General features: G+C 53.1%; 3 protein-coding genes and 1 pseudogene across 17 annotated transcripts in view; 1 reads left to right on the forward strand and 3 right to left on the reverse strand.

Moving 5' to 3' along the window:
- Positions 1–10,601, forward strand: part of Pitpnm2 (phosphatidylinositol transfer protein membrane associated 2) — a 139,433-nt gene extending 128,832 nt beyond the window's left edge. For 5 of the 14 annotated variants that reach the window (XM_050146338.1, XM_050146339.1, XM_050146348.1 and 2 more), the window contains 12 exons: positions 828–998; positions 1,529–1,678; positions 2,560–2,724; positions 3,049–3,210; positions 3,966–4,114; positions 4,340–4,456; positions 4,760–4,876; positions 4,981–5,129; positions 5,237–5,386; positions 7,205–7,388; positions 7,466–7,594; positions 7,677–10,601. In XM_050146338.1, coding sequence (XP_050002295.1) covers positions 828–998; positions 1,529–1,678; positions 2,560–2,724; positions 3,049–3,210; positions 3,966–4,114; positions 4,340–4,456; positions 4,760–4,876; positions 4,981–5,129; positions 5,237–5,386; positions 7,205–7,388; positions 7,466–7,594; positions 7,677–8,000 — 1,967 coding nt within the window. In that variant the 3' untranslated portion in view covers positions 8,001–10,601. The remainder of the gene's footprint in view (positions 1–827; positions 999–1,528; positions 1,679–2,559; positions 2,725–3,048; positions 3,211–3,965; positions 4,115–4,339; positions 4,457–4,759; positions 4,877–4,980; positions 5,130–5,236; positions 5,387–7,204; positions 7,389–7,465; positions 7,595–7,676) is intronic. The other 9 variants (XM_050146344.1, XM_050146346.1, XM_050146343.1 and 6 more) reach the window with 5 other exon arrangements.
- Positions 10,602–10,990: 389 nt separating this feature from the next.
- Arl6ip4 (ADP ribosylation factor like GTPase 6 interacting protein 4) lies at positions 10,991–13,465 on the reverse strand. Its single transcript, XM_050146440.1, has 5 exons — positions 12,514–13,465; positions 11,892–12,167; positions 11,698–11,815; positions 11,271–11,340; positions 10,991–11,186 (listed from the first exon to the last, which is right to left on the reverse strand). The coding sequence occupies exons 1-5, from the start codon at positions 12,668–12,670 to the stop codon at positions 11,130–11,132; spliced, it is 678 nt and encodes a 225-aa protein (XP_050002397.1). The 5' UTR covers positions 12,671–13,465; the 3' UTR covers positions 10,991–11,129.
- A 140-nt stretch (positions 13,466–13,605) lies between these two features.
- On the reverse strand, positions 13,606–16,819 carry Ogfod2 (2-oxoglutarate and iron dependent oxygenase domain containing 2). Of its 2 annotated transcripts, XM_050146438.1 has the most exons (7): positions 16,310–16,819; positions 16,008–16,064; positions 15,542–15,655; positions 15,344–15,443; positions 14,872–14,999; positions 14,426–14,683; positions 13,606–14,356 (listed from the first exon to the last, which is right to left on the reverse strand). In XM_050146438.1, exons 1-7 carry the CDS (start codon positions 16,436–16,438, stop codon positions 14,093–14,095), a joined length of 1,050 nt encoding a protein of 349 aa, XP_050002395.1. In that variant the 5' UTR covers positions 16,439–16,819; the 3' UTR covers positions 13,606–14,092. The 2 variants fall into 2 exon arrangements, with proteins under 2 accessions (XP_050002395.1, XP_050002396.1); XM_050146439.1 differs by having other exon boundaries at positions 14,872–15,018; positions 15,542–16,818.
- Positions 16,820–24,223: 7,404 nt separating this feature from the next.
- On the reverse strand, positions 24,224–26,217 carry LOC126504249 (geranylgeranyl pyrophosphate synthase-like; annotated as a pseudogene).
- Between the last annotated feature and the right edge of the window lie 773 nt (positions 26,218–26,990).

Here is a 26,990-nt window from a genome sequence, read left to right on the forward strand (position 1 = left end):
TCCTGCCATCCCAGAAATCCCTGATCCTTGCCAGGGTTAGCCAGCACAGCCCCAGAGATGTGCATGATCCTGCGTAGCTGCTGTATCCCCAGTGGCAGAAGAGCAACAGGTTCAGAGGGGCTTAGATGAACAAAGCTCTAGCAGGTGCACTATGGGGCTGGATTATAGGTGCAACAGCAGCCCCGTTGGTGAGGGAAAGTCTTAGCCCTAAGAGCCCTACACAACTGAGCATACTCCCCAGGGCAGCTGTCTCCCTGCAGAATAGAGCCAGATTCTCACACACATGCAAAGACCATTCTGTGGGATCCCCTGCCACCCTGAGGAAGAATAAGGTGGCGCCACACATGCTGGTGTGCAGAGACAAAGTTCAGAAACTTAGTGTGCACTCATGTGGACTAGAAGGGAGGTGCCTAATTCCCAGGGAAGACACGCTTGACACAGCCTAGGAGTGGGCAAACATGGGGTGGGGGTGGGGGTGGCCGTGACTTCAGCCTGCGTTCCTATGACACCCAGTTGAAAATGCGCATGGAGCCCTCCGCTCTGCTGCTCAACACATTCCCTCAAACTGTCTTACCAAAGTTACTATCATTTCTCCAACTCAAAAATAATTGGAGCTGGGCATGATGGCACATCTTGTCGCAGCCCGGAGAGACTGAGGCAGGGAGAATTCCAGTTCAATATTAGCAGTTCAATAATTATCTTTATTAATAAATGGACAATGAACCACACAGATCCCAAATTGGTTTTAAAAAATGGCAAAGGGTGCCTGGGCCCCAGGCCCCCACCTACTACCCAAAGTCTCCTTTCTCTGCACCCTCCACTCCCAGTTTTCCAGCTGCGACCAGCTTGTCAGCAAGTGTACAACCTCTTCCACCCTGCGGACCCTTCAGCCTCCCGCCTAGAACCGCTGCTGGAGCGGCGCTTCCACACCCTGCCACCCTTCAATATCCCCCGATACCAGCGCTACCCGCTGGGGGATGGCTGCTCCACACTGCTGGGTGAGGCTCCCCAGGAAGATGGGGATTGTTTTCAAGTTGGGGATAGCTGTAACTGCTATGGTATAGCCCCCGACACACTGGGTATTCCCAAAGGGAAGCAGCATCAGACCCCCGTCCCCACTGTGCATCTGTTCCATCTAAACACTTGCTGAGGTGCACATGTAGTTTTCCTCCCTGACCCCTGTGGGGCAAGAGAGACTTCTGCCTATCTAAGCCCGCTGAGGGGTCCCAGCAACAGCCAGGGCCATCGTCCCTTCCCTACTGCCTAGGGCTTCCAATCCAATGGGGAAGAAGTTACAGGCCTTCTGCAAATTGAGGTGTTGTAGGCCGGGCCCATTGTGATAGGCAGCTGGCCCAGAGATGGCCGGGGGTATGGGAGGGACTGGCCCATCCTCTTGCTCCAGCGTGTATCCTGGCATCATGTTGTCATGTCCTGGTCCTCGAGGAGCCTTGTTTGTGCCAGCACGTGTGCAGATGGCCACTTGAGTGTCTGTTCTTGTCCTCTCTGCTCTCTTCCCGTCTGCCTCCAGTAGAGACCGTGCAGAGAAACCCAGAGCTGGTCTTGGAGGGCGGCTCCCTGGCCCCTCTCCCCCACGGGGACAGCTTCCTGGAGACCAGTGTCCCTGTTCCCGCGCTCACCTGGCAGGATGGGCCCCGCCAGAGCCCGGGCTGTGCTGAGTGTGTGTACCCCCACTCCTAGTGACTGATGTCTGCTTGGCTGCTGTCCCTTGGTCCTCTACCCCCTCATGCCCTCTCTGGCCACTCCAGAGTCAGTGGGACCTTCATAGCAAGGACATGGCCACGGGAAGTTAGTCCTTTCTATACATGATGATCTAAAGCTGAGGCTACCCCAGCGCAAAGTGGTCACAGTTTTCCAGAGACAGACAGAGGCTGTCCCAGTGTCAGATGGCATGTGCCTTCCCAAGGGTGCTGTTTCACCTTCCCGAGGCTGTAGGAAGCAGACACGACATAGGGCGGGACCTCAAGCAGCCACTCCTCACCCCTCTCAGCTAGAAAACCTTGGTGCTGTCAAGGAGTTGGGCCTCTGGGTCTCCACCCCTCCCTTCCTGAGAGAGTGTAGGCCCTTTGATACATTATCCAGACTGGTTACTCCAGCTGAGCCCTGTTCTGTTCTGCCTGAAGCCTGGGTCCTAGCCTATGTGTGAGGGCCACTCTGGGGTCCCCCTTCTTCTCGGTCCTCAGCCTACACACAGCATCCTAGGAAACTGCCCAAGGCCCCTGCCAAGGCCATGCTAATAACCTGTGGGCTGGTCCATGCTGGTCCAAGAGAGCAACTGTGGAACCAAATATGGGAAAAAGTGGCCAAGGAGGGCAGGAACCCATGCCTTGCCTCCCTGCCCCATGTCTGTGTTCATCTGTCTACCCTTCTTTGCCCAGCCCTCCCCCTCCCTGCCTCAGCTCAGGCCCTTGGCTCTCAAGGCCCTAAACCAGCTGCACCCTGGTCACATCGGACCCGGCAAGCTGGCCTCTCCCGTTGCTGGGAGACCTAGGGTCAGGCAGGGCTTCTCTTACCTGAATCTCTGTCCCTGTCCCTCCACAGCGGATGCGCTCCAGACTCACAACACAGTCTTCCAAGAGCATGCAGCCCCCTCATCACCTGGCACAGCCTCTACCAGCCGTGGTTTCCGCAGAGCCAGTGAGATCAGCATTGCCAGTCAGGTGTCAGGCATGGCCGAGAACTACACAGCATCCAGCATTGCCCAGAGTGAGTGCTGTCCCTGAGGACAGGGTGATAGCAGTGTCTAGCTGGCAGGAAGTGGGTGCTAAGCCCCTGCAGGACCAGGGTACTTCCACACAGTGGCTGGTCAGTAGTACCAGCCTGCGGTAACCTCACTAGGAGGGTGTGGTCAGAGCAGTTGGGCAAGACTGGGAACTCTGTGGGAGTTTCTAAGGTTTCAGCTTTCTTTAGGGTCTTCCCTTGGTTGGGTCCTAGCTCTTTCCTCATATCCTCTCTGCTCTGTTACCAATGTAGGGGCCCCTGGTGTATGTATGTGTGTGGCTCAACCATTCCCCTGTTCTTGCTTCTCAGAGGGTCCCTCGTCGCTCAGCCACACCCCCAGTGTCAGGCGCCTATCCTTGCTCGCCCTGCCCTCCCCATCCCCTACCACTCAGGGTCCCCGTGCCAGGGCAAGGCAGGTGAGCCCCAACCTGGAGAGGTTCTCCTGCCTCCCTGACTTGGACATCGGAGAAGGTACCCCAGCCACAGCACTTTCCCCTCTAACCCAAGATCACTCACTGTTGCCAGGCATGTCTTAGCAGCCCACCACTAGGCCCTGTCTGCTGGCTCCTGCTGAGGTTAACAGGGCACACTGCCTTGGGTGGGGAGGAGAGGGCGGGGCTGGAGCTACCTAGGAGTCCTATCTTGCAGGCCATGGGGAGAACTCAGGGGAGCTAGGCCTCATGAAACAGGCACCAGCATATGGGCACCTATGTGCGGTCACCAGGCATGGCATTCCTCATGCTATTTCTCCCTTGAGGGAGGACACTGAGATTCCTGGGCCTCACACTCACCCTTCCCCCTCTGCAGCAGGCAAGACACGGGAAAGACAGCGAGCTTGCAGAATTGTCAAGCCAAGGTCTCTCTGTGCCTCCTTTCCTTGTCCAAGCCTTGAAGCAGTGAAAACAGAGAGAGCCTGGGCAGGGTCTAGGGAAGGGCCGCTTCTCTGCCATCAACAGCACTGGGACCACGTATCCTCCTCCAAAAATCCTCATGCCCCTTGACATTGCCACATGGTTTTTTACTCCAGGTGGCAAGGCTACCTGAGGGCACTTTGTACACATTCTTGCTTGCCTGCCACCAGCCTGGGAGAAACCCTGCTTTGACTGCACCTGGAGGGAGGGCTAGTCTGAGGTGAACAGGCCTTAATGCCAGGTGACCCACTCGGGCCTCTGTCCTGGAGTCCAAGAGTGCAATCACAACCCTTCCTCCTGGCTTCTTCCCGGCAGTTGCTGCCAAGTGGTGGGGCCAGAAGCGAATTGACTATGCCCTGTACTGCCCCGACGCTCTCACAGCCTTCCCCACAGTGGCCCTGCCCCACCTCTTCCACGCCAGCTACTGGGAGTCCACCGATGTAGTCTCCTTTCTGCTGAGACAGGTACCTACTACCCAGACACAACTGGGCCTTACACTGGGTACCTGGAGCCTACAGAGTGCTGGGGTGGGGCAGCGTGCACATGCACAGCAGAGATGGGAGCTGGTTGGAGTTAGGGGTTTGATAGACCCTGCCAGATGTCCATTGCCAGCTCCTGGAGATGCTGGGCCTTTTCCAGAGCAGCCATCTAAGCTTGAGCCTACCCCCCAGCATGACTCTGTTCCCCAGGTCATGCGGCATGACAGCTCCAGCATCCTGGAGCTGGACGGCAAGGAGGTATCAGTGTTCACACCTTCACAACCCAGAGAGAAGTGGCAGCGCAAGAGGACCCATGTGAAGCTGCGGGTGAGGGTCTTCCGGGTGTCTAGGCCCCAGAAGTCATCCTATTTATTCCCATGAAATAAGAAGCTACATCACACTGCTGTGAGCCATCTCATCTGACCAATGAGGAGTGAGGTAGGAGCTGGGAGGGAAGAAAGCACAGCAAGATTGACTCCCTCTCTGGCTGGTTATTGGCTGGACCCAGCATGGGCTACCTGGCTCAGAACCCAAGCTCAGCCCTCAGACCCACTCACAGAGGTATTAACTGAGCCTAGAAGACCCCAGCTCCATCCCCCCTCCTCGCCTCACCTTGCATTCCCTCCCCAGAATGTGACAGCCAACCACCGGATCAATGATGCAGTTGCCAATGAGGATGGCCCACAGATTGTGACAGGCCGGTTCATGTATGGGCCCTTGGACATGGTCACCCTGACTGGGGAGAAGGTGAGGACCTGATGCCTGGGGTAGTCCTTCCATTCTCCTGGCAGGGTCCAGGGACTGAGGCCCGGCCATGACCGGTTTGTAAGCAGTGTTCCTGGTGGTTTCAGGTGGATGTGCACATCATGATGCAGCCACCCTCAGGTGAGTGGCTATACCTGGACACTCTGGTGACCAACAGCAGTGGGCGTGTCTCCTACACCATTCCAGAAACACACCGCCTGGGCGTGGGCGTCTATCCCATCAAGATGGTGGTCAGGTATGTGCCTCTGGTGGGGCAGGCAGAGCAAGGCCAGCCTCGAATGTGGGAGGGTGGGGCTGGGAGTGGGCCCTGGCTAGTTCTGACGAGCTATCCCTGACCACCAGGGGAGACCACACCTTTGCCGATAGCTACATCACCGTGCTCCCCAAGGGCACAGAGTTTGTGGTCTTCAGTATCGATGGCTCCTTTGCTGCCAGTGTGTCCATCATGGGCAGTGACCCCAAGGTGCGCGCGGGAGCTGTGGACGTGGTGCGGTGAGTGGCCTTTAGGGGCCTGGTATGGCTGTCAGAAAGTGGGTGGGCTGCAAGCCAAGTGAAGGATACGGCACACAGCACAGCCTTGAGGACCTGAGCCGGTGCCACCACTGATTGGTGTACCGTTAAACAAGCTGTCGGCACACTTAGTGCCAATCCAGTTCCAAGGATGCCTCCTTTGAGGGTACCTAGGGTACCTGCCTCCCAAGCTCAGTCCAGAGAGCCTTGACACTGCTGTTCACCCTCATACCACTGTTCAACCCTGGCCAAGATGCATTTCTTCTTTTCTGTGTGGTGCTGGGCACTGGACCGGGGCCTTGCTCATACAAGGCAAGTGTAGGCACTCTCCCATGCACAGCCCTCGACCTCCTTTCACTTTTTGAGTCTCACTCACTAAATAATTGCCTAGGCTGCCTTGAATTTGCCATCCCCCTGCCTCAGCCTTCTGAGTATCTGGGATTACCATCAGGGCAGGTGGGCACCACAAGGCCTAACTAAAGAAGTACTTTTTTTTTATTGATTTTTATTGAGCTCTACATTTTTCTCTGCTCCCCTCCCTGTCTCTCCCCTCCCCTTCAACCGTCTCCCAAGGTCCCCATGCTCCCAATTTACTCAAGAGATCTTATCTTTTTCTATTTCCCATGTAGATTAGATCCAGGTAGTCTCTCTTAGGGTCTTCATTGTTGTCTAAATTCTCTGGGATTGTGGTTTGTAGGCTGGTTTTCTTTGCTTTATGTTTAAAAGCCACTTATGAGTGAGTACATGTGATATTTGTCTTTCTGTGTCTGGGTTACCTCAATATAATGTTTTCTAGCTCCATCCATTTGCCTGCAAATTTCATGATGTTAATTTTTTCTGCTGTGTAGTACTCCATTGTGTAAATGTACCACACTTTCCTTATCCACTCTTAGATCGAGGGGCATTTAGGTTGTTTCCAGGCTCTGGCTTTGACAAACAATGCTTCTATGAACATATGAGCACATGTCCTTGTGACACGATTGAGCATCCTTTGGATATATAGCCAAAAGTGGTATTGCTGGGTCTTGAGGAAGGTTATTTCCTAATTTTCTGAGAAATTGCCATACTGATATTCAAAGGGGCTGTACCAGCTTGCATTCCCACTAGCACTGCAGAAGTGTTCCCTTTCCCCCCACAACCTCTCCAGCATAAGTTGTCATCGGTGTTTTTGATCTTGGCCATTCTTACAGGTGTAAGATGGAATCTCAGAGTTGTTTTGATTTGCATTTCTCTGATGACTAAGGATGTTGAGTATTTCCTTAAGTGTCTTTCAGCCATTTTAGATTCCTCTGTTGAGAGTTCTCTGTTTAGGTCTGTACTCCATTTTTTATTGGATTATGTGATCTTTTGGTGTCCAATTTCTTGAGTTCTTTGTATATTTTGGAGATCAGACCTCTATCTGATGTGGGGTTAGTGAAGTTCTTTTCCCATTCTGTAAGCTGTCGTTTTGTCTTGTTGACTGTGTCCTTTGCTTTACAGAAGCTTTTCAGTTTCAGGAGGTCCCATTTATTGTTTCTCTCAGTGTCTGTGCTGCTGGGGTTATGTTTAGGAAGTGGTTCCCTGTGCCAGTGCGTTCAAATGTACTTCCCACTTTCTCTTCTTTGAAGTTCAGTGTGGCTGGCTTTATGTTGAGGTCTTTGATCCATTTGGACTTGAGTTTTGTGCATGGTGATAGATATGGATCTATTTTCATTTGAAGAAGTACTTTTCAATGGCCCAAATGAGCTCTAGCTGGGCAGGAGAGAGGGAGGCTCAAGGAGGAGAGCAGCCATGGAACACACCTGCCCCTTGCCTCTGCAGACACTGGCAGGACCTGGGCTACCTCATCATCTATGTGACTGGCCGACCGGACATGCAGAAGCAGCGGGTAGTGGCATGGCTGGCTCAGCACAACTTCCCTCACGGTGTGGTGTCCTTCTGTGATGGCCTGGTGCATGACCCACTGCGGCACAAGGCTAACTTCCTGAAGCTGCTCATCTCTGAGGTGGGGCCTGGGAGCACTGGGTTAAGGAGGGGAGGGCTAGAAGACCCAGCCTGTGCCCATGGTTGTCTTATCCACAGTTGCACCTGCGTGCGCATGCGGCCTACGGTTCCACAAAGGATGTGGCAGTCTATAACTCCATCAGCCTGTCTCCCATGCATATCTACATTGTGGGCCGGCCCACCAAGAAGCTGCAGCAACAGTGCCAGGTGAGTCGGGCACACTGAAGGGACGTGGGGAGCTTGGGGAGCACCAGGCTGCTTAACAACCTACCCCATCACTCCTCTACAGTTCATCACGGACGGCTATGCGGCACACCTGGCCCAGCTCAAGTACAATCATCGGGCACGTCCAGCCCGAAACACGGCCACACGTATGGCCTTGCGCAAGGGCAGCTTTGGCCTACCTGGCCAGGGTGACTTCCTGCGCTCCCGGAACCACCTGCTCCGCACCATCTCAGCCCAGCCCAGTGGGCCCAGCCATCGGCACGATCGGACACAGAGCCAGATGGACAGTGAGCAGCGGGGCCAGCGCAGCATGAGTGTGGCGGCCAGCTGCTGGGGCCGTGCCATAACAGGCCGCCTTGAACCCGGGGCAGCCACAGGACCCAAGTAGGACACCATTAGGAGGCGCTGTGGTCTCCATGGTGCTAGGCCAGGGCACCAGCTCCACTGGGAGGCCTGACCTGTGCACACATAGGTAGCTGGGGACAAGCACAGATGTGGCCTGAGAGCTTGTCCCAGGGCCCCTTGGAAGACATGGCCATGACAACACAGTCCTCCCGGCCTTGCCTCATGCCCTAGGCTCTGAGGAGCCCAGCTTGTCATGGAAACTGGCAGGATGTCCAGCCCATGATGGAAGAGGAACCAGGATGGGCCACCTAGCCCAACCCGGGAGGCATTCCTGGACATCTTGCCCTGTGTTGATCTCTCAGCCTCCTGGTGCCAAGCATGGGCATAAAGCCCAGCCTACCACCTCTGTGTCCACTGGCGCCCCTTCCCATTTGGTAGCAGTTCCAGCGGGGGTCCAGCCTGCTTCTTGTTGACTCCGGTTCTCAACTGTCCAACCTCACTGGTTTTGCACTGGTTTTTGAGAGTGGAGACCTGTTAACCATCTCTCTTCTGGCTCCAGACATGTTGACATGCATGAAACCCAGTATCTGCTGATCCAGGGCCTGTCACCACACAGAATATTCCAGTGTGGCAAATCTTCACACAAGCAGGAGAGAAAGGCTAAATCTTAATTTCTGCCACTGCCTGGCCTGCCAGCACTGTGGCAGCCCAGTGGCAGTCTCAAGACTGCTGCCCACCCACCCACCTGCCCACCCAGAGCTCAGTGCAGTCCCAGGACTGCTGTCATTCCAGGTCCTGAGCATAGCACAGGCGCAAGGCCAGCACAGTGCTTAGCCAGCTCCTTCCTGGGAACCCACCTTGGGCAGCTGGGCCTGTGAAGCCTGGCCTCCACCTCCACCTCCTTGCCTGCCATGGGCTGGAGCCCCATGCCATGGCTGCTGCCCGCCGCGTTTCTACACCTTTCTACTTCTCCATCTGGTTTCTATAAGGTTTTTTAACAGGCAGCCAGCGGCTGCTTCCTTTTCTTAGCTCAGCATCAGTGCAGCCTGCTACATTAGGAACACCCAGCACTGTGACAGGGTCCCACTCAGTCTGGCCTGTGGGCCCTGTACCTGGTCCACTCGGCAAGCTGTGGGCTTCTCGCCTCACCAGACCCACAATTCCACCGACTTCCTACTCTGGGGCAGGTGGAGCTCTTAGGTTTTCTTAATGCCATTCCGTTTAATGTCTACCCCAAGAAGCCACAGCTTGCTTCGTCAGCTTAAAGGCAGACAGCCATTTTATTTCTCCCTAAACAAGAACGGGTGTCCCACACTCTGGGTCTGAGCCCTGCCTTCCCCGCAGCACTGAGCACAATTCTCTTGCACCTTCCCTGCGCTGACTGAGCCCACTGAGCTCAGGCCAGCTGTCCAGTTATGGGGGCTCTACCTGAGGAGCTGCCACGCTGGACTGAGACTCAGGGCCGCACGGCTAGGCTGAGTAGGTAGGCATACAGGAGCCGCTGACTTTGCTGTAGAGATATGTGCATCTCAGGGGCATGAGATGCCCTGCCATGGTGGGCCTAGACAGAAAGAAAGCTATTTATTTTGTGCAGAGAAAAAAAATTGTCTGGAGAGGCTAGACCTTCATGGTCTTCCCCCTTAAGGTGTAGCTTTGCTGTTTCCAGCGTTCTGTATAAAGCAGTGATTATTTTATGGACCAAGATTCCAAGGAACCGTCACAATGAAAGTGCAATATCTGCCCCACTACTCCCCACCCCTGAAGGAGGCTGTTGGCCCGACAATCACTGCCCCACTAGGGGTTCCAGTGGCCAGTGCCCCCTCCCGCAGTCCCACCCCTTCTTGCCTCAGCCTAGGTGACTAGCCATTGGGAGAAGCACCTGGAAGCCTCAGGCCACCTGCAATAAAGGCCAGGGAAGCCCTGGGGTCAGCGGGCTTGGTTTCTCCCCCTGGGCAGCCCCCTCTTGGCTCCGAATGTCCCTGCCTGCCCAGCCGCCAGCCATGCCAAGGACAACAGCAATAGTCCCCTAGGGCTCTCCCCAGGCCCTTAGCCATAGATGGTGAGACGGCAGCCTTCCCCCAAACTTCACTCAAGTCTGCTTTCTGCTTCCCTTACGATTTCCTTTGGCTCATTCTCTTGAAGAAGCCCCACTTTTACAGAAACTAAGAGAGGAAAGTCAAAGTCCCTTAAAAATACCAAAAATGTTTACAGTGTCAGGTGCTGAGCTGCAGGGCTCAGGCCTGGCCATTCGTAACCAAAGGGTGAGGCAGACCTTGCTGACTGCCACCCACCCCAGGCCTGTTAGAATAGAAGCCTTAGTCACTCCCTCCCCACCCGCAGTCCCCAGGACTGAGCCTCAATGCCACCCAGCACCAACCACCTGCCTTCTCTTTGATTTCTAAAGAAGGATTCAGCAAAGAACCCTCCCCCACCCCTTCCTGGTTCTGTGTGAGCTGCCCACCACCCTGCCCTGTGACATCGTCACATCTCAGACCCTCCCATGTGTCTTTGTCATCTGTTTCTCTGGACGATGTGTGAACCTGTCCTGACCCCATCCCTGCTGTCCTTGCATCGTCTGGCCTGAGTGTGCTCTCTGTATACCGTGTCACAGTCTGTTACACCAATTAAAGAAGCAGGAGGCTTCCTTCTGGTCTCATTACTGTGGCAGCACCATGGGTCTCCTGGATTGTGCGTGGGAACATCCACTGCAATGACACATGCTAACTAACCACTGTGGCATCAGCACTCACCTCACACACAGACCCGGTGAAGTACGTTTGCTAGCCTCTGCTCCCTGGGGGACACAGGCAATGGCCTGATGAGTTCAATCTAAGGACCAAAGCTGAGTTTCACTCAGCCAGGGTAGGGTCAGGTCTGGTCCTGGTTGAGACAACTGAGGAGGAGCAGGGTGGCTAGTAGTTTTTGCTCACCACCAGAGAACATGCCAGCTTTCTAAAGATAATAAGCACATCTCTTTAGAAGTCAAATGGCAATAGTTCCGCCCCTCAGTATAGAAAGCAACACAACAGGAACTCGGTGACCAAGATCATTTAATATTGACACTACACTCTCCCAGTCTGGTGCTTAGGGGGCACCCATAGGAGCAAAGGCAATTGGATCCATCTGTCTCCAAGCCACCAACAGTAGTTCACAGACTGGGGTACCAGGGCCCTCAGGGGAGCAGGCCCGCTCGCATCTGGAAGGCCAGACCGTCCCCTCGGGTGGCTTGCTGAGAAAGCAAACAGGATAGAAGCATGAGATACTGAGTGTAGACACCATGTGGGCACAGCATGGGCAGAGTGGTGACACCAACCTTGTTGATCTCTCTGTGCCGTTCTTTGGTTACGATTTCCTCTAAAACCTCACCATCTCCCTTGATGAGCCTGGGGTGGGGGGGGGTCAAAGGGGATCAGCTCACCAAGTAAGAGTCTGGGACTCTCATGTCATAGTAAAAGAACCAAAACCACCCAAGCCAAGGAACCCCAGGGCAAGCCCGACCATCTCGAGCAGGAGGAACCTGGCCACTCATCCCAACCACTACTCAGGACAGAAGGGAGACAGTTCAGGTAGGCTCTCCTTGGTCGCAGCACTTCCAGTCCCGCCACTACTCAAGGGGCACAGGGAATAACAGCTGGGATATCACACTACAAATGACCATTTTCCCCATATCCCACCCCCAAGAGCACACCCTCCCGACTGTACTGAGGGCAGGACTAGCAGCTGTGTCTGCTGCTCCACACCTTGTGCGTCCCGTCTCTGGGTCCACCACCTTGCGAATGACACTCTGTCGAGCGTCCCACTCCGCCTTTGTCATGGGCTTCATGGCCTGGATACGAGACTTCTGCTCATCAGTCAGGACTGGAACAGAATACAGAGGGGGTGTCAGACCCGGGGAGGGCACCCTCTCCCCACCGCATGGTGGCCCACATGGTACCTGGGCCATCGTTGTCCTCCCCAGCTGATCTGTGCCACTGATCCAGTGAGGGGCCGGGCAGAGCCTCAACCGGGTGCACCACCACTGCCTTCTCCTTGGCTTTCCTCTTTAGCTTCTTTTTCCGTTTCTTCTTCTTTTTCCTCTTCTTATCCTTGTGTTTCCCGTGCTTCTTCCGGCCATCGCTGGAAGATGAGGACGATGCAGAGCTGGAAGAACTGGAAGAGGAGGAGGAAGAGCTGGACCTCGCTGTCCTCCGGGCCTTGTGCTTGCTTCTCTCTGTGATGCAGGGAGAAGATAAGGCCTCTGTACCCTGCTCTGCTCTGGGGCAGCCTCTACTCGGTAGGACCCTCCCAACCGGCTCCCCAAGAGCATCTTCGGAACCTTCTTTGGGATCCTGGAAGTCACTGTGTGCCTGGCAGGGTGGCCAGGCCCGACCTCAAAGGCCCAGCACATTAAAGCATGAATAAGGCACACCCTCCCCTCCACCGAGCCTCCTCCCTATCCGAGGGCCTCAGTCTGGGTACTACGCCGAATCCCTTGCTCCCTGGGGGCGGGCCCGACAGATGCAAGTGTCCCGCAGCGCAGAGCCGCACACCCCTTTCCCTGTCCCTACGGTCCTCACCCTCAGACGTGCTGCTGGCCTTGTGACCCTGGGATTTGGAGGCTGAGCAGTTCCTCGAGGCGTCCTTACTACTTTTCTTGCTTCGCTTTTCTGACCCCCGTCGACCCCGCGAACGACTGCGACTCCTCGAGCGCTTGCGAGAGCCAACGTGAGCCATAGCAAAGCAGGCTAGAGACCGGAAGAGACGCGTTTAACCTGCGGCTCCTCTTGGGCACGTCCGCAGAGTAGATCCAAACTCAGTGCCAACGGGGCCTGGTCCTCGAGGCACCTAGTACCCATTCCCGCCCGAGAACCTTGCGCTTGGCGGCCCCAGCTCCTCCGACTCCGCAACGCGGTCCCTTTAAGGGCCCGCCCCGCCCACACGCCTGCGCACTGGACTCTGCGCGGCGGGCGCGGGGAACGCCACAGCTCTCCTCAACTGCGAGAAGGCGGCCTGGCTGCCCACAGAGGAGTCGCGAGGCCCAACTACCAGTCTACAGTAAGCCTCCGTGAGGAACTAGCAGCCTCTCGGGGTTTTCCGGTCCGCTCCCGAGGTGGGGCCGTCCTGAAAGGCCGTCCGTCCGGGTGTAGCTTGAGTCCTTGTTGCCTTTAGTTCCGGACCCTGGGTTCCGCTTCTGGCACACCCACTTCCAACAAGAAGTGGTGTTTTTACGTGGGTGGGAGTCGGGTTGTGGCCCTGCGCCAGCCGCAAGCCCTCGGGGCCTCTCACTCTCCTGAAAGCCACCCTCCTACTGTTTTCCCTGGTTAGTCTGCCGGTCTGTCCACTCCACCAGACTGAGAGCTCCGATGGACTGAAGACAGCTAGTATTTCCAATGTCACTCACTGCTGGAGGTGGCAAGTCCAGTTGCCCATCATGAGCCAGGGATCATGACAACCAATTAAGGAATGAATCCCCGGCCTGTCGGGTGTCTAGCTGAGACTGCTCCATCTGGAGGGAGGTGTTCCTGTATCTCAGCACTTTCCCTGAGTACCTAGACTTACAACGGAAGTCCACAGGAATGTGTATCCCGAACAGCGCACAGCTATGTGCACCCCTCAGTCAATCTCCAAACCACCAGTTCTAAGCTCTTAAATAACAACAGGAAGCAGAGGGCTGTTATAAAGTGCTTTATAAATGTCAGTTCGTCACAACACCCAGGCTGCCACAGCAGGATGTGCCAGAACAGAGACTTGAACCCAGAAAGTCTGGCTCCCCACTCGCCAGCACTGACAGACCAATGAACCCCACTTAAGTCCCTGGGAGCCACCCTATCCAAGGAGTCACAAACTGAGTCCTCCACCCCAGGCAGAGCTCCTCAGGGATCAGGCTGAGGCTGGACATCACTGGGAATCACTTTCTTTGGGGCTCCTTCCCTTCCTGAACCTGCTCCACCCTCGACCCTCAATATTTCATCTCAAACTCGACTTGTCTTCCAGCAGTTCTGCCCTAAGACAGCTCATCTGTCCAAAGAGTGACCGGGGAGTCAGCGTGTCCCTTTGGCCCAAGGAGGGTCATGGCTATAGAGTTTATTTCTGCCCTCCCCACTCAAGCTGGCAGCTTCCTGCCGCCATGGCACCACCGCCCCTGGGGGACCAGGCTCAAGTCAGTGCACATACATCTACCACGGCAGACTCCTCCCGGGTGAAGCCATCACCGAAGCCCTCATCGTCCACCAGCTCTGGCTTCTGGCAGCACATAGGACAGAGGCGGTTTCGAACAGCAGATGCCCGGAGCCAGATGACAAGGTTCCAGCGCTCTCCGGTGCCCAGGGGCCGAGCCCCGTGCAGCTGGCCACCGCGGTGCAGGATACCCTGGCCCACCACATGATCCACTTCCAGGGGTTCCATCAGGGCTGCAGGTGCCTGCAGATGGTAGGGTTCAGGCTGGAGTATTCATGACTGCCTGGACCCTAAGTGGTGGGGCTCACTCACCTGGAAGAGGCCCCCAAAGTATAGGGCACCCCCTGTGAAGGCCTTGCCCAGAGCAACATTGAGGGTGAGCTCAGCATTATCGTAGTGGCAGCCCAGCTCCAGGTCCTGGCCCAGCGCATACTTGACCACAAAGGCCCGGTGGCTATCAAGCTGGCCCCCACCACACTCCGGGTACAGCAAGGCCAGCAGTGGCTGCAGGAAGCACTCCCGCAGTGGTGTCACCAGTGGCTCATCGAGGCCTAGCTCGTGCATCAGTACCTAAGGAGGATTCCCAGGAATCAGCAGGGAGACTTGGGGAGCCTCACCCTGCATCCCCACAATTCTTTGCCAAAGATGTTGCTAAGTGCAAGAGCTGCTTGCTTTCCTGGTGCTCTAGGTTCAGAACAAGGTGACTCGTGCACTCTAACTGTCCTTATTCTCCAGATACACAGGCAGGCCTCACCCACCCCATAGTTGTTCATGGTGTTGGGCCTTCCCTTGGGCATGTCCGACTGCTCGAAATGCTCCAACTCCTCCAACAGGGCCTGGCAGAACTCCGCCGAGAACACAGGCACCCGGTAGATGCGCTTCTCCTCTGAGGAAGGAGGGGCAGACTGTGGGACATTCAGCCTCATGAGCCAGCTTATCTGAAAGTCATTCTAAAGCCTCAAGCCAGTTCCCTCTGTACAATGGAAATAGTAACATACTCCCTGAACCTAGCTGGGTGATCCATAAGTGAACAAGAGAATGGATGAATTAATGAATGAAATTCCCTGGCAGACTGCTCCTCCTGCTGGCCGACCCAGTTCCTGGTGGCTATTTCCGGGCCGGAGAGGAGAGTTAAAGTACCCCGCCTCCCATACCCAGGTGTCTCAAGCTGCCACGACCCTACCCCCACCCCCAGCAGTGCTGGCTGGTGATGGGGTTGAAGGGCCTCACCTGACACTATCTCCAGCTGCTGGAGAAGGCCCTCAAGGCCTGCACCGGGGGATGCGCTGTATTCAGCTGCAGCCACAAACTCAGGGGCCAGAACCGCGTCCTGGGGCAGAATGGGGCAGCTGTGGAAAGTCCAGCCCCCCCCACCACCACCACCACCACCAGGGCAGCATCCTCCAAGCTCCCAGGCCGGCCTAGTACCTGCAGTGAGCAGTAGACATCAGGCCTCGCTGGGTGGTAGGTGCTGGCAATGAGGGCTTTTCTGGCAGCTGATTCCTGCCCCAGCCTGCGCCGGCGCCCCACCTCCTGCTCAAGCTGGAACGGCAAAGGCAGTTACACACTGGGGCCACCCACCTCCAACGCCATGAGAAGAAACTGAAGTCCAGGGAGGCCAAAGTGGGACCCAGGCTGGAAGGCAAGTCTGCCTATACTTCTGAACCCGCCAGAGTTCTCTGCAGGTGTCAAGGTGTCCTGATAGCTGAAATGGGGGTGGTGGCCCTGACCATGCCACTCAGCTGGTGAGAAGGAGACGCTGGGGGCAATTTGGTCTTTCTCAATCTCTCTCCTGGGCCAGGAGCTGGGAGTGGGAGTAAGAACTGGGGAAAGAGGGCTAAGAAGTCCTTCGGAGTCAAGGGCTCCAGGGGAAGGGCTGGCAGGGGTGCCGTACCTCCTCCAAGAGTTGCTGGAAGTCCTTGGAACTGACGCAGCCTCGGCTGCGCAGGAGCTGCGAGCAGAAAGGTCAGTTAGCAGGGCTATGTGACCCTGTCAATAAACATCTCTGAGCCTCAGCGCCCCCCCCACCCCTGTCACGGAGATGACAGTGACAGGATCATCGATAGGTCTGAAAACTTCTGTCCAGCGCACTCGGCACGCGTGTTCTCGGGTTCCTAGGGAGCTGCCAATCTGCAGCGAGAGGCCTCGGGCAAAGCCAGTCCTGGTGTCCGGGCCCCTCCTGCGCCCCCCGCTCACCGGGCCATAGTCACGGCGCAACTGCTGCTCGTCCCGGAAGCGCAGGTGCAGCCCGTAGCGCGCCACGTACAGGTTCTGAGAGCAGAAGCAGGCGCAGCGGCAGAAGCGTCGCCGAGCGGCCGTCGCCATGGCAAAGCGGCCGCCCCACCTGCGGTACGGCAACTTCCGGGTGAGTCCCCACCGAGAGCCAGACGCCGGCAACCAAGAGGCCGCTGTAAATTCTCAACTGCAGAGAGGAACGCAGACAGGGCAGGAACCGGTCTAGAAGGCGGCTTCCCGGGCGAGACGGCAATGTTTCCTCACAGGACGCACGGAGTGCAGGACTCAGAATCTTTATTTTAAAGCTGCCCTGTCTCCTGTTGGAAAATTCTTTGCGGAGCCGCCTGACGCAGCACTCAGGACGGTTGGAGTTCTGAGGTACGACCGCGGCGTCGTCTGTGCGGCTAAGCTCGGGTTTGACCTTCCTTGCTGGTTCCTACCGTTCCGGCGTCACCTCCGGCCGTTCCCGGTAGAAAGCAGCGGGGGTGGGGGCGGGGTGGGGGCGGGGGCGGGCGTGGTCTGTCGCGGGCACGCCCCTCGCCCTGGTCAAGTTCAAGAACTTGTGTTGAGGTCTTCCAGGGTTCCTCTGGGAGACGCACCACTGCACACACGGCCACCCAGCGGGCGCAAGGGCAGGTCTACAAGGCCATGTCGCTCAGGGGTAACCGAGGTGCCTAGAAAGGAAGGAAGTCAGTCGCCTGGAACGCGTCAGTGAACCCTCTTCATAGAAGTTCAGAATTTGAATAGTGACCAGAAGTTCAAAAATGAATAACAGCTTCAGTGAACCCGTCCTGAACCCTCTCAGCTTGGAATGGGCACGGAATGGTGGCAAAGCCCTTACCCCCTTACCCAGTTTCTCAACTCCCATCTCTAAAGCAAACATCACATAAGGTACCAGCCTGACACCGTGAAACAGGCTCCGTGGTGCAGTGTCCCTAGGCATTCAGTCAGGATCTGAGCCCAGGAGTGTGCCCTTGTTAGTGCCTTCGGGCCCTCCCAACACAGGAATCTCTTGAGTGGGGGAACCCAGCTGTGTCTTCTTTCGGCAGCTTGGTATGGTTTCACTACGGGGGTCACACGATACGTGCCAACGTGCATGGACACACTCGTGCATCCTCGTACAACCACATTAACCTGTTCACACTCACTGGCAAACTCTCCATCCAGAAGCATCTCCCAGTGATGGCTATGCTCTTACATACAGTCTCTCACGTAGGCGTTCACCCCCACACAGCACAACCCAGGTTCTTTTTTCTATGGCAAGCCCAGCTCTGTCCTACCTGTGACGGTTACGGAAGCTCTGGACCCGAGAGGTGAGAGTGGTCTTCACAGCCTGTGCCTTGGAGCCTTGCCTTCCTCTCCAGCTATGATCATCAGCCCCTTTGGAGATCCAAGGCTCCAGCTACCGGAGTCCTCCTGCCCTCCCTAGAAGCATAGGAAGCTACAGATGGCCCCTGGTCTCCGGGCAGAGCTTCTGACAGCTTGATTGGCTTACACCCTGGCTGCACAAAGAGCAATGAAACTCTTTCCAGTGTGAGCGTGCAAGGCATGCAGGTGAGTGTGCGCCAGCATGGCGAGCTGTGTAACTAATTAGCATTAACTGATTGGCTTAAAACAGCAGACTTTCTCTCAGGATCCTGGCGGCCAGAAGTTCAAATGTCAAGAACTGATGAGCTCTGGCTTCAGAGAGAATCAAGCTGAACCATCTTCCTGCAGGGGCTCAGAAGGTAGGGCAGGCTCTGCATCTTCAAGCTTCTGAGGTGCCCTGCATGGCTTCACGCCAGCCTGTGGTTCTCCACCTTCCTAACGCTGCAACCTTCTAATACCGTTCCTCATGTCGTGATGACCCCAAATCATAAAATGATTTTCATTCTACCTCATAACTGTAATTTTGCTACTGTTATGAATTGTAGTTTAAATATCTGTGTTTTCTGATGGTCTTAGGTGACCCCTGTGAAAGGGTCATTCAACCTCCTAAAGGGGTTATGATCCACAGGTTGACCTCTGGCCTACACACACACACACACACACACACACACACACACACACACACGCACACATGTGCATATGCACCTGAACATGGCCAACAGAGCCATGGCTAACATTTTCAATGTTACCCATGTGCAGTTTAGTCTTTACCATTTCCATTCGTGACACAGGAAAGTGAATGGCAGCAGCCATCCAAGGTCATGCAGCTTATAAATGGTAGATAAGGAACTGAACTCAAGCCTGACACTCCTGAGTTGTTCCTAAAGGGGCAGCCCAGTCTCCAACAGCACATCTCCCCTCAGATGTGAGGTCACTGGGCCGCAGGAAGCCCAGCCTCTTGGCCCAAAGAAGAAGAGGCCTGTCAGGACCCACTTCCTCTGCAGAGCCTGGCTCCCTGGCCCTGAACCAGCCTGCCAAGAAGCTGTTTAAAGTTTCACACTTGTCTCGATTTCTCTGGAAATCCCTGCCATCCAGAAGGGGACCTGTCTACTCATCTCAAAGGTATTTATCACCCTGCCTGCCCACTGCTTTTGAGGAGGTCCAGCTCTCCAGACAGCCACCACAGCCCTGCTTCGCCTGACTGAGTTTCATGGTTTATAGTTTGCAGGGTCAGTAGGTTCCATGTGTCCCTTAGAGTGTCTCTCCCCTAGCACCATTAATTATGCAAGCAGCGTCTCCATGCCCCTGCCCCAGTCTGGGCTCAGTCACTAAGGGGAACAACAGCAGGATACTTGACAAGAAGCTCTGATTCACATGTACAGTTAAGCCAGCACTGGCCTGGGTCTCCTGTGACCACACATACCAATACTTTAATCTTATGTGTGTCTGTGTATGGGCACATGATGGGGAACCTCCTTCAGCCAATGGCCTTTAAGAGACTGGACCAGGTTGGGGCGTGACTTTTGGGTACCCAAAAAGCTGCCGTCCCACCCAGCTCATTCTCGTCTTACCATGCTCCACACCCCATTTCTGTTCCATGAGTTTTCCCTTTTAATAAAGGAAGACCTCAGGATACTCGGTTCAGAGTTAGCGTGGGGTTATTTGACTGGCGGTCAGCATCAGGCAGGTGCCTGTGCATGCAGATGCCCCCAGAGCCCAGGAGCGCTGGATCCACGTGGAACTGAAGTTGCAGGTGGTCTAGAGCTGCCAGATGTGGGTGCTGGGAACCACACTCAAGCTGTCTCTTATTACACTGTGGGGGTGTACACATGCACACACATGGAGGTTAAAGGACAGCTTTGTGGGTCATCAGGCTCTGGAGGCAGGCACGTGACATGATGTTCCTTGAGTACATTCATTGAAGGACATTCAGTTCTGTGTCTAGGTGCATCTTTGTACAAGCAAATGGCTGTGCAGCTGCTTGCTGTCCCATCATTGTTGACAAGCTCCTTTTACTCCACTCTGTCACCTGGGTTCTCTTCTCAAAGGCGTATATATGTCTGCTGGGATTAAAGGCGTGCGCCACCACCACCCGGCTCCAATATATTTTCTTTGTTCTGCATGTATGGCGCTTTATTATAATGTAAGGGGAGATTCTTCTCTGGTCCTGTCTGCTTGGTGTCTATCTGGAAGACTTTCCTAACTCTCAGAAACTATTACTATTATTTTGACAGTGTTTTCTGTGTCTTTTGAACAAGATTCTTCTCCTTCTATACCTACAACCTATATATTTAGTATTTTTAGAGTGTCGCATACATCTTAAATTCCCACTGTTCCCTTTTATTATTTTATCTTTTCCTTGTCGGATTGTTCCGTTTCCTCCACTGTCTTCAGGTCCAGATACTCCTTTCTCTTCTTCATCCTATTCCTGAGACTTCTCCCCACAATTTCAAACTTTTAGCATTTCTTTCTCTTTGTTGAATTCCTCTTTCACATCATCTACCATCTATTTCATTCCTTTGCTCGTCTTTGTCTTTGAACATCTTTGTCATTATTTCAGGTTCTCTGTTTGGGATTTCATCTTTCTTTTTCTCTTTTTTTCTTTTCTTTTTTTTTTTTAAATTTTCTGAGATATGGTTTCTCTGTGTAGCTTTGGAGCCTGTCCTGGAGCTAGCTCTTGTAGACCAGGCTGGCCTTGAACTCACACAGATCCACCTGCCTCTGCCTCCTGAGTGCTGGGATTAAAGGCATGCGCCACCACGCCTTTAATTTCATCTAACTCACTCTCCCTAGACGTCATTATTCTAGGATTAATTTTTTTGAAGAGTTATATTGTCTTGGTGTTTCCTGTTTCTTTTTTTAATTTATAATTTATGTATATATAGTGTTCTGCCTGCATGTATGCCTGCATGCTAGAAGAGGGCACCAGATCTCATTACAGATGGTTATGAGCCACTATGTGGGTGCTGAGAATTTAACTCAAGACCTCTGGGAGAACAGCCAGTGCTCTTAACCTCTGAGCCATCTCTCCAGCACCGTTTCTTGTTTCTGTGTTACTGTGTTAGGATTTACACGAACAGTATTATTTCACTGATTGCTTTATTTTAGTTTTGTATATGTTTTTGGTTTCTTACTTTATCATTCTGTTGAAGTGTATGCAGTGTTCAAGTGTGGCAGTGTTGAGTATGTGGTTCAGAAAATAATTGCTCACTGCAGGAGCTCAGGGTGCTGGGTGCATGCTCTGATTTATCCCCTGAGTAGGATATTAACTCAGAGAACAAACACCGCTCTTTGGTTCCCCACTAAGTAAATGTCACAGTAGCCAAATTAATCACAGAGGCCTCTTTGACTTGAATAGCTATTGGAGGATAAACAATCAAAGATAGTGTGGAGTGCTGTCTGATTTTAATTAATAAGATCGGGAGTTGGGAGGATAACCCAGGGTAGATGATGGTATAGATTACGTGTTAAATGGACTTTGAAAAGAAAGGAATTGAGGGGGTAAAGTAACTAGAAGGGGAATGTTGGGGCCTGGGGTGGTTCCCAGGTTCTAGAGATGGCTGTGGTTATGTAAGGTTATAATTCAGTAGTAAAACGATGATGGGCCAGCAGTTAGGAGCACTGGGTGCTCTTCTACAGGACCCAGGTTTGGTTCCTAGATCCCACATGGCAACTCACTTCCAGGGGATCCAGTGCCCTCTTCTGGCCTCTGCATACATGGGCCCTGCTAGTGGTGCATAGACATACACATGGACAAAACAGCAGTACACGTAACGTTAAAAAGCAAAGAGATGAAGTTGGAGAGATGGCTCTCACAGAAGACCCATGTTCTGTTCCCACCACCCCCATTGGGCAGCTCGCAACCACCTGTAACTCCAGCTCCAGGAGATCTCATGCTCTCTTCTGGCCTCCTTGGGCACTGCACTTGGTATCTCTCTCTCTCTCTCTCTCTCTCTCTCTCTCTCTCTCTCTCTCTCTCTCTCTCTCCCTCCCTCTCTCTCTCTCTCTCTCTCTCTCACACACACACACACACACACACACACACACAATTTTTTTAAGAGCAAGAGAAGACAGGGTCAGGCATTGGTGGTGCACACCTTTGATCCCAGCACTCAGGAGACAGAGGGAGGTGGCTCTCTGAGTTCGAGGCCAGCCTGGTCTACAGAGTGAGTTCCAAGACAGCCAAGGCTACACAGAGAAACCCTGTCTCGAAATACAACTGCAAACAAACAAAATAGCTGGAGACATCTGTACAGAAGTGGAGACCCAAGCAAAGCGAGCCCAGCAGAGACGCATGGCATGACTTGCGGCACATCTGTGACCTGAAAGGGGACACTTCCAAGATCCCCAGCTCTAGTAGGCTCCGCATGGCACTCCGTGGCAAAGGGGGAGCCCCTGGCCTCTGGATTCTGGTGTGGTGTGGTATGTGTGTGAGAGAGAAGAGGGGGGAAGAAGAAGGAAAAGTGTGTGGTGGGGGAATCCTAAGTCCTTTCTTGGTTCTGTGGGACTCCTGCCATCCACAGTAGGGGTCTGCCAAGTCCTGTGACTATGAGGGCCATAGGTTACAAATTTATAACCTATGTAACTAACTAGTTACATTAACTTTTTGCTGTGGGCTTGGTGGATGTTTTTCTTTTTGAAACAGGGTTTCTCTATAAAAGAGTCCTGGCTATTCTGGAACTTACTCTGTAGACCAGGCTGGCCTTGAACTCACAGAGATCCTCCTGCCTCTGCCTCCCAAGTGCTGGGATTAAAGGTGTGAGCCCTCACTTCCCAGCCTGACTTGGGGACTTTTTAGTAGTTGTTTTGTTTTGTTATTTTTAAACAGGAGCTCATGGAGCCCAGGGTGGGTATAGACAAGGATGGCCCTGCTTCTACCTCCTGTGTGCTGGGACCACAGGTGTGTGCCACCAGGCCTCTTCCCTCTCCCGCTCTCTTTTCTCTGTCTGTGGTAATGAGTCCCTTTCATTCCAACCCAGGTCCCATGTGTTACTGTCAAGTCTTTGGGGCTACCTATTTTTCATCTGTGTCTGGGAGAAATTGTGTCCTAGAATTCTCAATGAAAGTACTAGATTTTACTTCCCTGAACCCATTCCTGTGTTGGGAAACGACCACAATGCTTCTACCCTGGTCTTCTTTTTAAAAAGATGTTTGTTTGGTTGGTTTTTTGAGACAGGGTTTCTCTGTATAACAGTCATAGCTGTCCTGGAACTAGGTCTTGTAGACCAGGCTGGCCTCACACTCACAGAGATCCGCCTGCCTCTGCCTCCCGAGTGCTGGGATTAAAGGCCTGCGCCACCACCGCCCGGCTTAAAAAGATGTTTTATTTTATGTGTATAAGTGCTTTTCCTGCATGCAGATCTGTTCACCACTTGTGTGCAGGCACCCAGGGAGACCATGAAAAGGCATCAGGTCCCCAGGAACTGGAGTTACAGACAGTTAGGAGCCGCCACATAGGTGCAGGGAACGGAGCCCAGCTCCTCTGGAGAAACAGCCAGCGCTCTGAACTGCTGAGGAGCCACGTTTCTTCTTTAAGTAGCAACTTTATTGAGATAGATTCATGTGTGACAGAATTCACTTATTTACAAGGAAATTCAGCGAGGTTTTCTTTTTTGTAGAGTTACTGAATTATGAGGCTGCCGCAATCAGTTTTTGTTTGTTTGTTATTTTGTTTTTGTTTTTGGTTTTGGTTTTTTTTTTTTTTTGAGACCAGGATGTGAACTTCATTAATTGTAAAACCTCCTTAGTAAAAAAAAATAAAAAATAAAACAAACCAGAATTTGTGCAGTGTTAAGGATGGGAACAAGAAAGTGGGTTGGGAGAGTGCCGACTGCTTTCACTCTGTCTTTTCAGACTTTGGTAGAGGCCTTCAAAGACAACACCAACATACCCTCAGCAGTATCCTTTAGGGGACGACAGCAGTTCTTTGGTCTTTAGGTCACCTAGAGATTTGTCTAGGAAGTCCCTGTTTTGAACTAAAGCATCAATGAATTGGGAACCATCCATGCGATAAGTTAGGAAGCAGAAAGTTTCTTGGAAGATTAAGTCTTTACTCACAAACCCAGAGCGCGTGTTGGTCACATTTAGCGTATGGCATTTCTAAGACCCGTGTTTGTGGCTCCTGAGACTTTGAATTTTGTGTTTTTAAAATTTTTTTTAAAATCTATCTTATATATAGAGTGTTTTGCCTACATGTATGTCTGTGTATTACATTCATGCCTGCTGCCTGCAAAGGCCAGAGGAGGCCATCTGATCATTGGAACTGGGGTTACAAATGGTGATGAACTATGTGGGCACTGGAAATTAAACCTGGGTCCTCCGGAAGAGCAGTCTCTTAACCACCGAGCCATCCCTCTAGCCCTCAAGTTTGTATTCTTACGCAAAGGGATTCTGACAATTTCACCCTCATTTACTCCTTTTGGAGACTAGTACTTGAAAAGATAAGTAGGAAGCCTCTCCCTGTTTTCAACTGAAAGAAGCTATGAGTCTAATGAAGAGTGGCAACCATTATTCATTTTACTCTGTGAACATCTTACTTAAATGCTTCACTAAAGCCTCTAGCGCAGGGTTCCCGCCACAGGGCTTCAAGCTCTCTGAGAGTGTACCGAGTATATTCAAAAGAACCTCCTCCGTCTTCCAGGTACTGCACACGGTATTTTTTAATATCTATATTTTCTGTTCTTTGGTGCAGGATGTTCTGTACCCGGGTGCTTTCTGGCCTTGCCCGGATGGCGTGAATATTGGGGAAGGAGAACTTCCCTTCCATCAGGTCTTCACAGAAACTCTTGTTTTCACTGTATTCTTTGGAGTGTAGACTGGCCTAATCCTCTTGATCTGGAAGAAAAGCCCAGGTGTGTCGAGCAGTGGCTTTAAATCTTCTCTGTAATCAGAAAACAACTGCACGAGACCGGCTGCTAGTGCAAACAATCCACCTGTCTTCTGCAACACCATGGCTTTGTACTCTTCCTCAGTGGAACCGGTGGAGGTGTCCCTCCAGTAAATACCTAGGCCTTGTCCCTGATGGAGTTCCAAAAGCTGGCGTGTGAAAAGCTTCACAGCATCCGGGTGACCCAGTGTTAAGACTTTCTCCAGGCCGAGGAAGTAGACGCAATTGGCGGAATTGATGACAGCGGGGATTCCGTAGATGCTGCGTGCCACTGGAAAACCACATCGGAGCTTTGAGTTATCATCAATATCATCAGTGAAAAGCCGGCATTACGCAACATTTCAGTTACTTCGGTGAAAATCTGCAATTTGTCTTCTGGAACTTTCAGCCAGCGATTAAAGGCCTGTGAAAGTTTGGTTCTCACCTGTTCAAAGCCAGCCTGGGCTGCATAACAAGACAGTATTTCACTGCAACAGCAAAGTAGACTAGATCTCATGGGAAAGGGTGCAGGTTTTGGAAACCTGTCCTTGGCAGTGGGAACAAGCTATGCAGAGACACGCCTATAGGAATCAGGAGAAGTTGCAAACTTGGGGTGCAGCGGCAGAGCCCCATGTAGATGAGCGAACAGCAAAGCCCACGTGCTCTCCTGCTGTCACTTGTTTGTTTGTCTTTCGAGACAGGGTTTTTCTGTATAGCTTTGGAGCCTGTCCTGGAACTAGCTCTGTAGACCAGGCTGGCCTCAAACTCACAGGGATCCACCTGCCTCTGCCTCCCGAGTGCTGGGATTCACCATGTCTGACTTCCTATCATCACTTTTACAGATTCTTTTTATTGTATTTCTACTTGTTTATTTTGTGTGTGTACGTATGTGTGTTTTCCTGTGTGTGTGTGTGTGTGTGTGTGTGTGTGTGTGTGTGTGTGTGTATGAGAGAGAATGTGAAGGCAGAGGTCAGATGACAACCAGCTACAGGCAGTTCTCTCCTACCACCCTGAGTTCCAAGGGCTGAATTCAGCCTCAGGCTAGGAAAGCATCCTGAGTCACCTCCGCAGCCCTGACAGTTAGTTCTTGCTTACATTTTTCCGTGCTATTAGAGCCATCCCACGGTTCCTGAAAGTGCCCGGGCCTTGCTCCCGTTATTGTTTACTGTGTGCCACTGTTCCTGGGGAGATGTGAGTAAACGTCTACTTAGATATCCGTCTGCTCACTCCAGGTAGGGAACCCAAGTACAGAAACCGCCCAGATCCAGCGTGGTGGGCCAATGAGTTATATTGGGGTTCCTTACAGGAGCAGAAACGACTCCATGACAGCTGCATCACTTAAGCCCACCCAAGCATGGGTGACAGTCTCGCTCACAAAAGCTTGAGCTCAGCACACAGCCTGCAGGCGGGTTGCAGCATCCTTCGCAGGTAGCTCAGCTGGTCTCTGCATCCTCCAGCAGCTCTGCTGCTCTCAGCCCCTTCTGGGTATCTGAACTCGACTAGGCAGTCTTTACAGCTTACGTTCTCTCGGGGAGGGCAGGATTTAGTATTCCTGATGAGTCCCTGAGCTTAACCAGCTCCCGTTAGAACAACTGGTTGAGAGCTGGGCGGTGGTGACGCACGCCTTTAATCCCAGCACTTGGGAGGCAGAGACAGGAGGAATCCTGTGAGTTCGAGGCCAGCCTGGTCTACAAGAATTAGTGCCAGGACAGGTTCCAAAGTTACAGTGAAGCCCTGTCTCAAAAAAAAAAAAAAAAACAAAACTGGTTGTGTGAGCTCCCTGTGAACNAGTGAAGCCCTGTCTCAAAAAAAAAAAAAAAAACAAAACTGGTTGTGTGAGCTCCCTGTGAACATCATGTGTCATGTTTCTCCAGTTGATGGGAAACTTTAAACTGGAGAAAAACTGCTCTACAACAGCGGGGGGGGGGGGGGAAGGTGGCTGTCCTGGCAGGCCTTGCTACATTGGACCCTCACCGTTCTACACTGCTGGTCACACAGAACTTCCTGCACAGAACTATCCCACTTTCTCTCCAATACGAAAACAGGCTCAGAGTCTCTTACTGGGGGCCACACAATGAATGAGATGTGGGCCTGGCTGGGTCACTCAAGCATTCAGAACCACCCATGCAAAACACTCTCTTCCAGTACAAGTGTCCGCTCGCCTTTGCTGTTAACACAAGCCGACAATTGAACTCTGCTCACGGGATGTAGGTGTTGGCCCTAATGCCCCTGTGTTTCCTCCCTGCTCCCAGATATTCTCTGATAGATGACTACTTATCAGTCCAGTTCCCCGTGAGCAGGCGTGGAGGGTTTTTCCAATCCCTTGCGATCGTTGCTTTTTGTCAACCAGATCTTAGCTCCTTCCCATGAATCCACCAAGAGAAGAAATTCCTACCGGACCAAACAAAA

This window comes from Alexandromys fortis, unplaced genomic scaffold (genome assembly GCF_014885135.2).
Source record: "Alexandromys fortis isolate MF-2015 unplaced genomic scaffold, M_Fortis_MF-2015_v1.1 scaffold_56, whole genome shotgun sequence".
Taxonomy (NCBI): Eukaryota; Metazoa; Chordata; class Mammalia; order Rodentia; family Cricetidae; genus Alexandromys; species Alexandromys fortis.

Coding starts and splice junctions, on each gene's coding strand:
- Arl6ip4 (XM_050146440.1), bottom strand. CDS start 12,670: ATGGCTCACGTTGGCTCTCGCAAGCGCTCGAGGAGTCGCAGTCGTTCG. Junction 12,168..12,513: donor GGCCAGCAGCACGTCTGAGG/GTGAGGACCGTA, acceptor CCTGCATCACAG/AGAGAAGCAAGCACAAGGCC. Junction 11,341..11,697: donor CCAGAGACGGGACGCACAAG/GTGTGGAGCAGC, acceptor CCCCCACCCCAG/GCTCATCAAGGGAGATGGTG.
- Ogfod2 (XM_050146438.1), bottom strand. CDS start 16,438: ATGGCGACGGCCGCTCGGCGACGCTTCTGCCGCTGCGCCTGCTTCTGC. Junction 15,656..16,007: donor TCCAGCAACTCTTGGAGGAG/GTACGGCACCCC, acceptor TTGCCGTTCCAG/CTTGAGCAGGAGGTGGGGCG. Junction 15,444..15,541: donor ATGTCTACTGCTCACTGCAG/GTACTAGGCCGG, acceptor ATTCTGCCCCAG/GACGCGGTTCTGGCCCCTGA.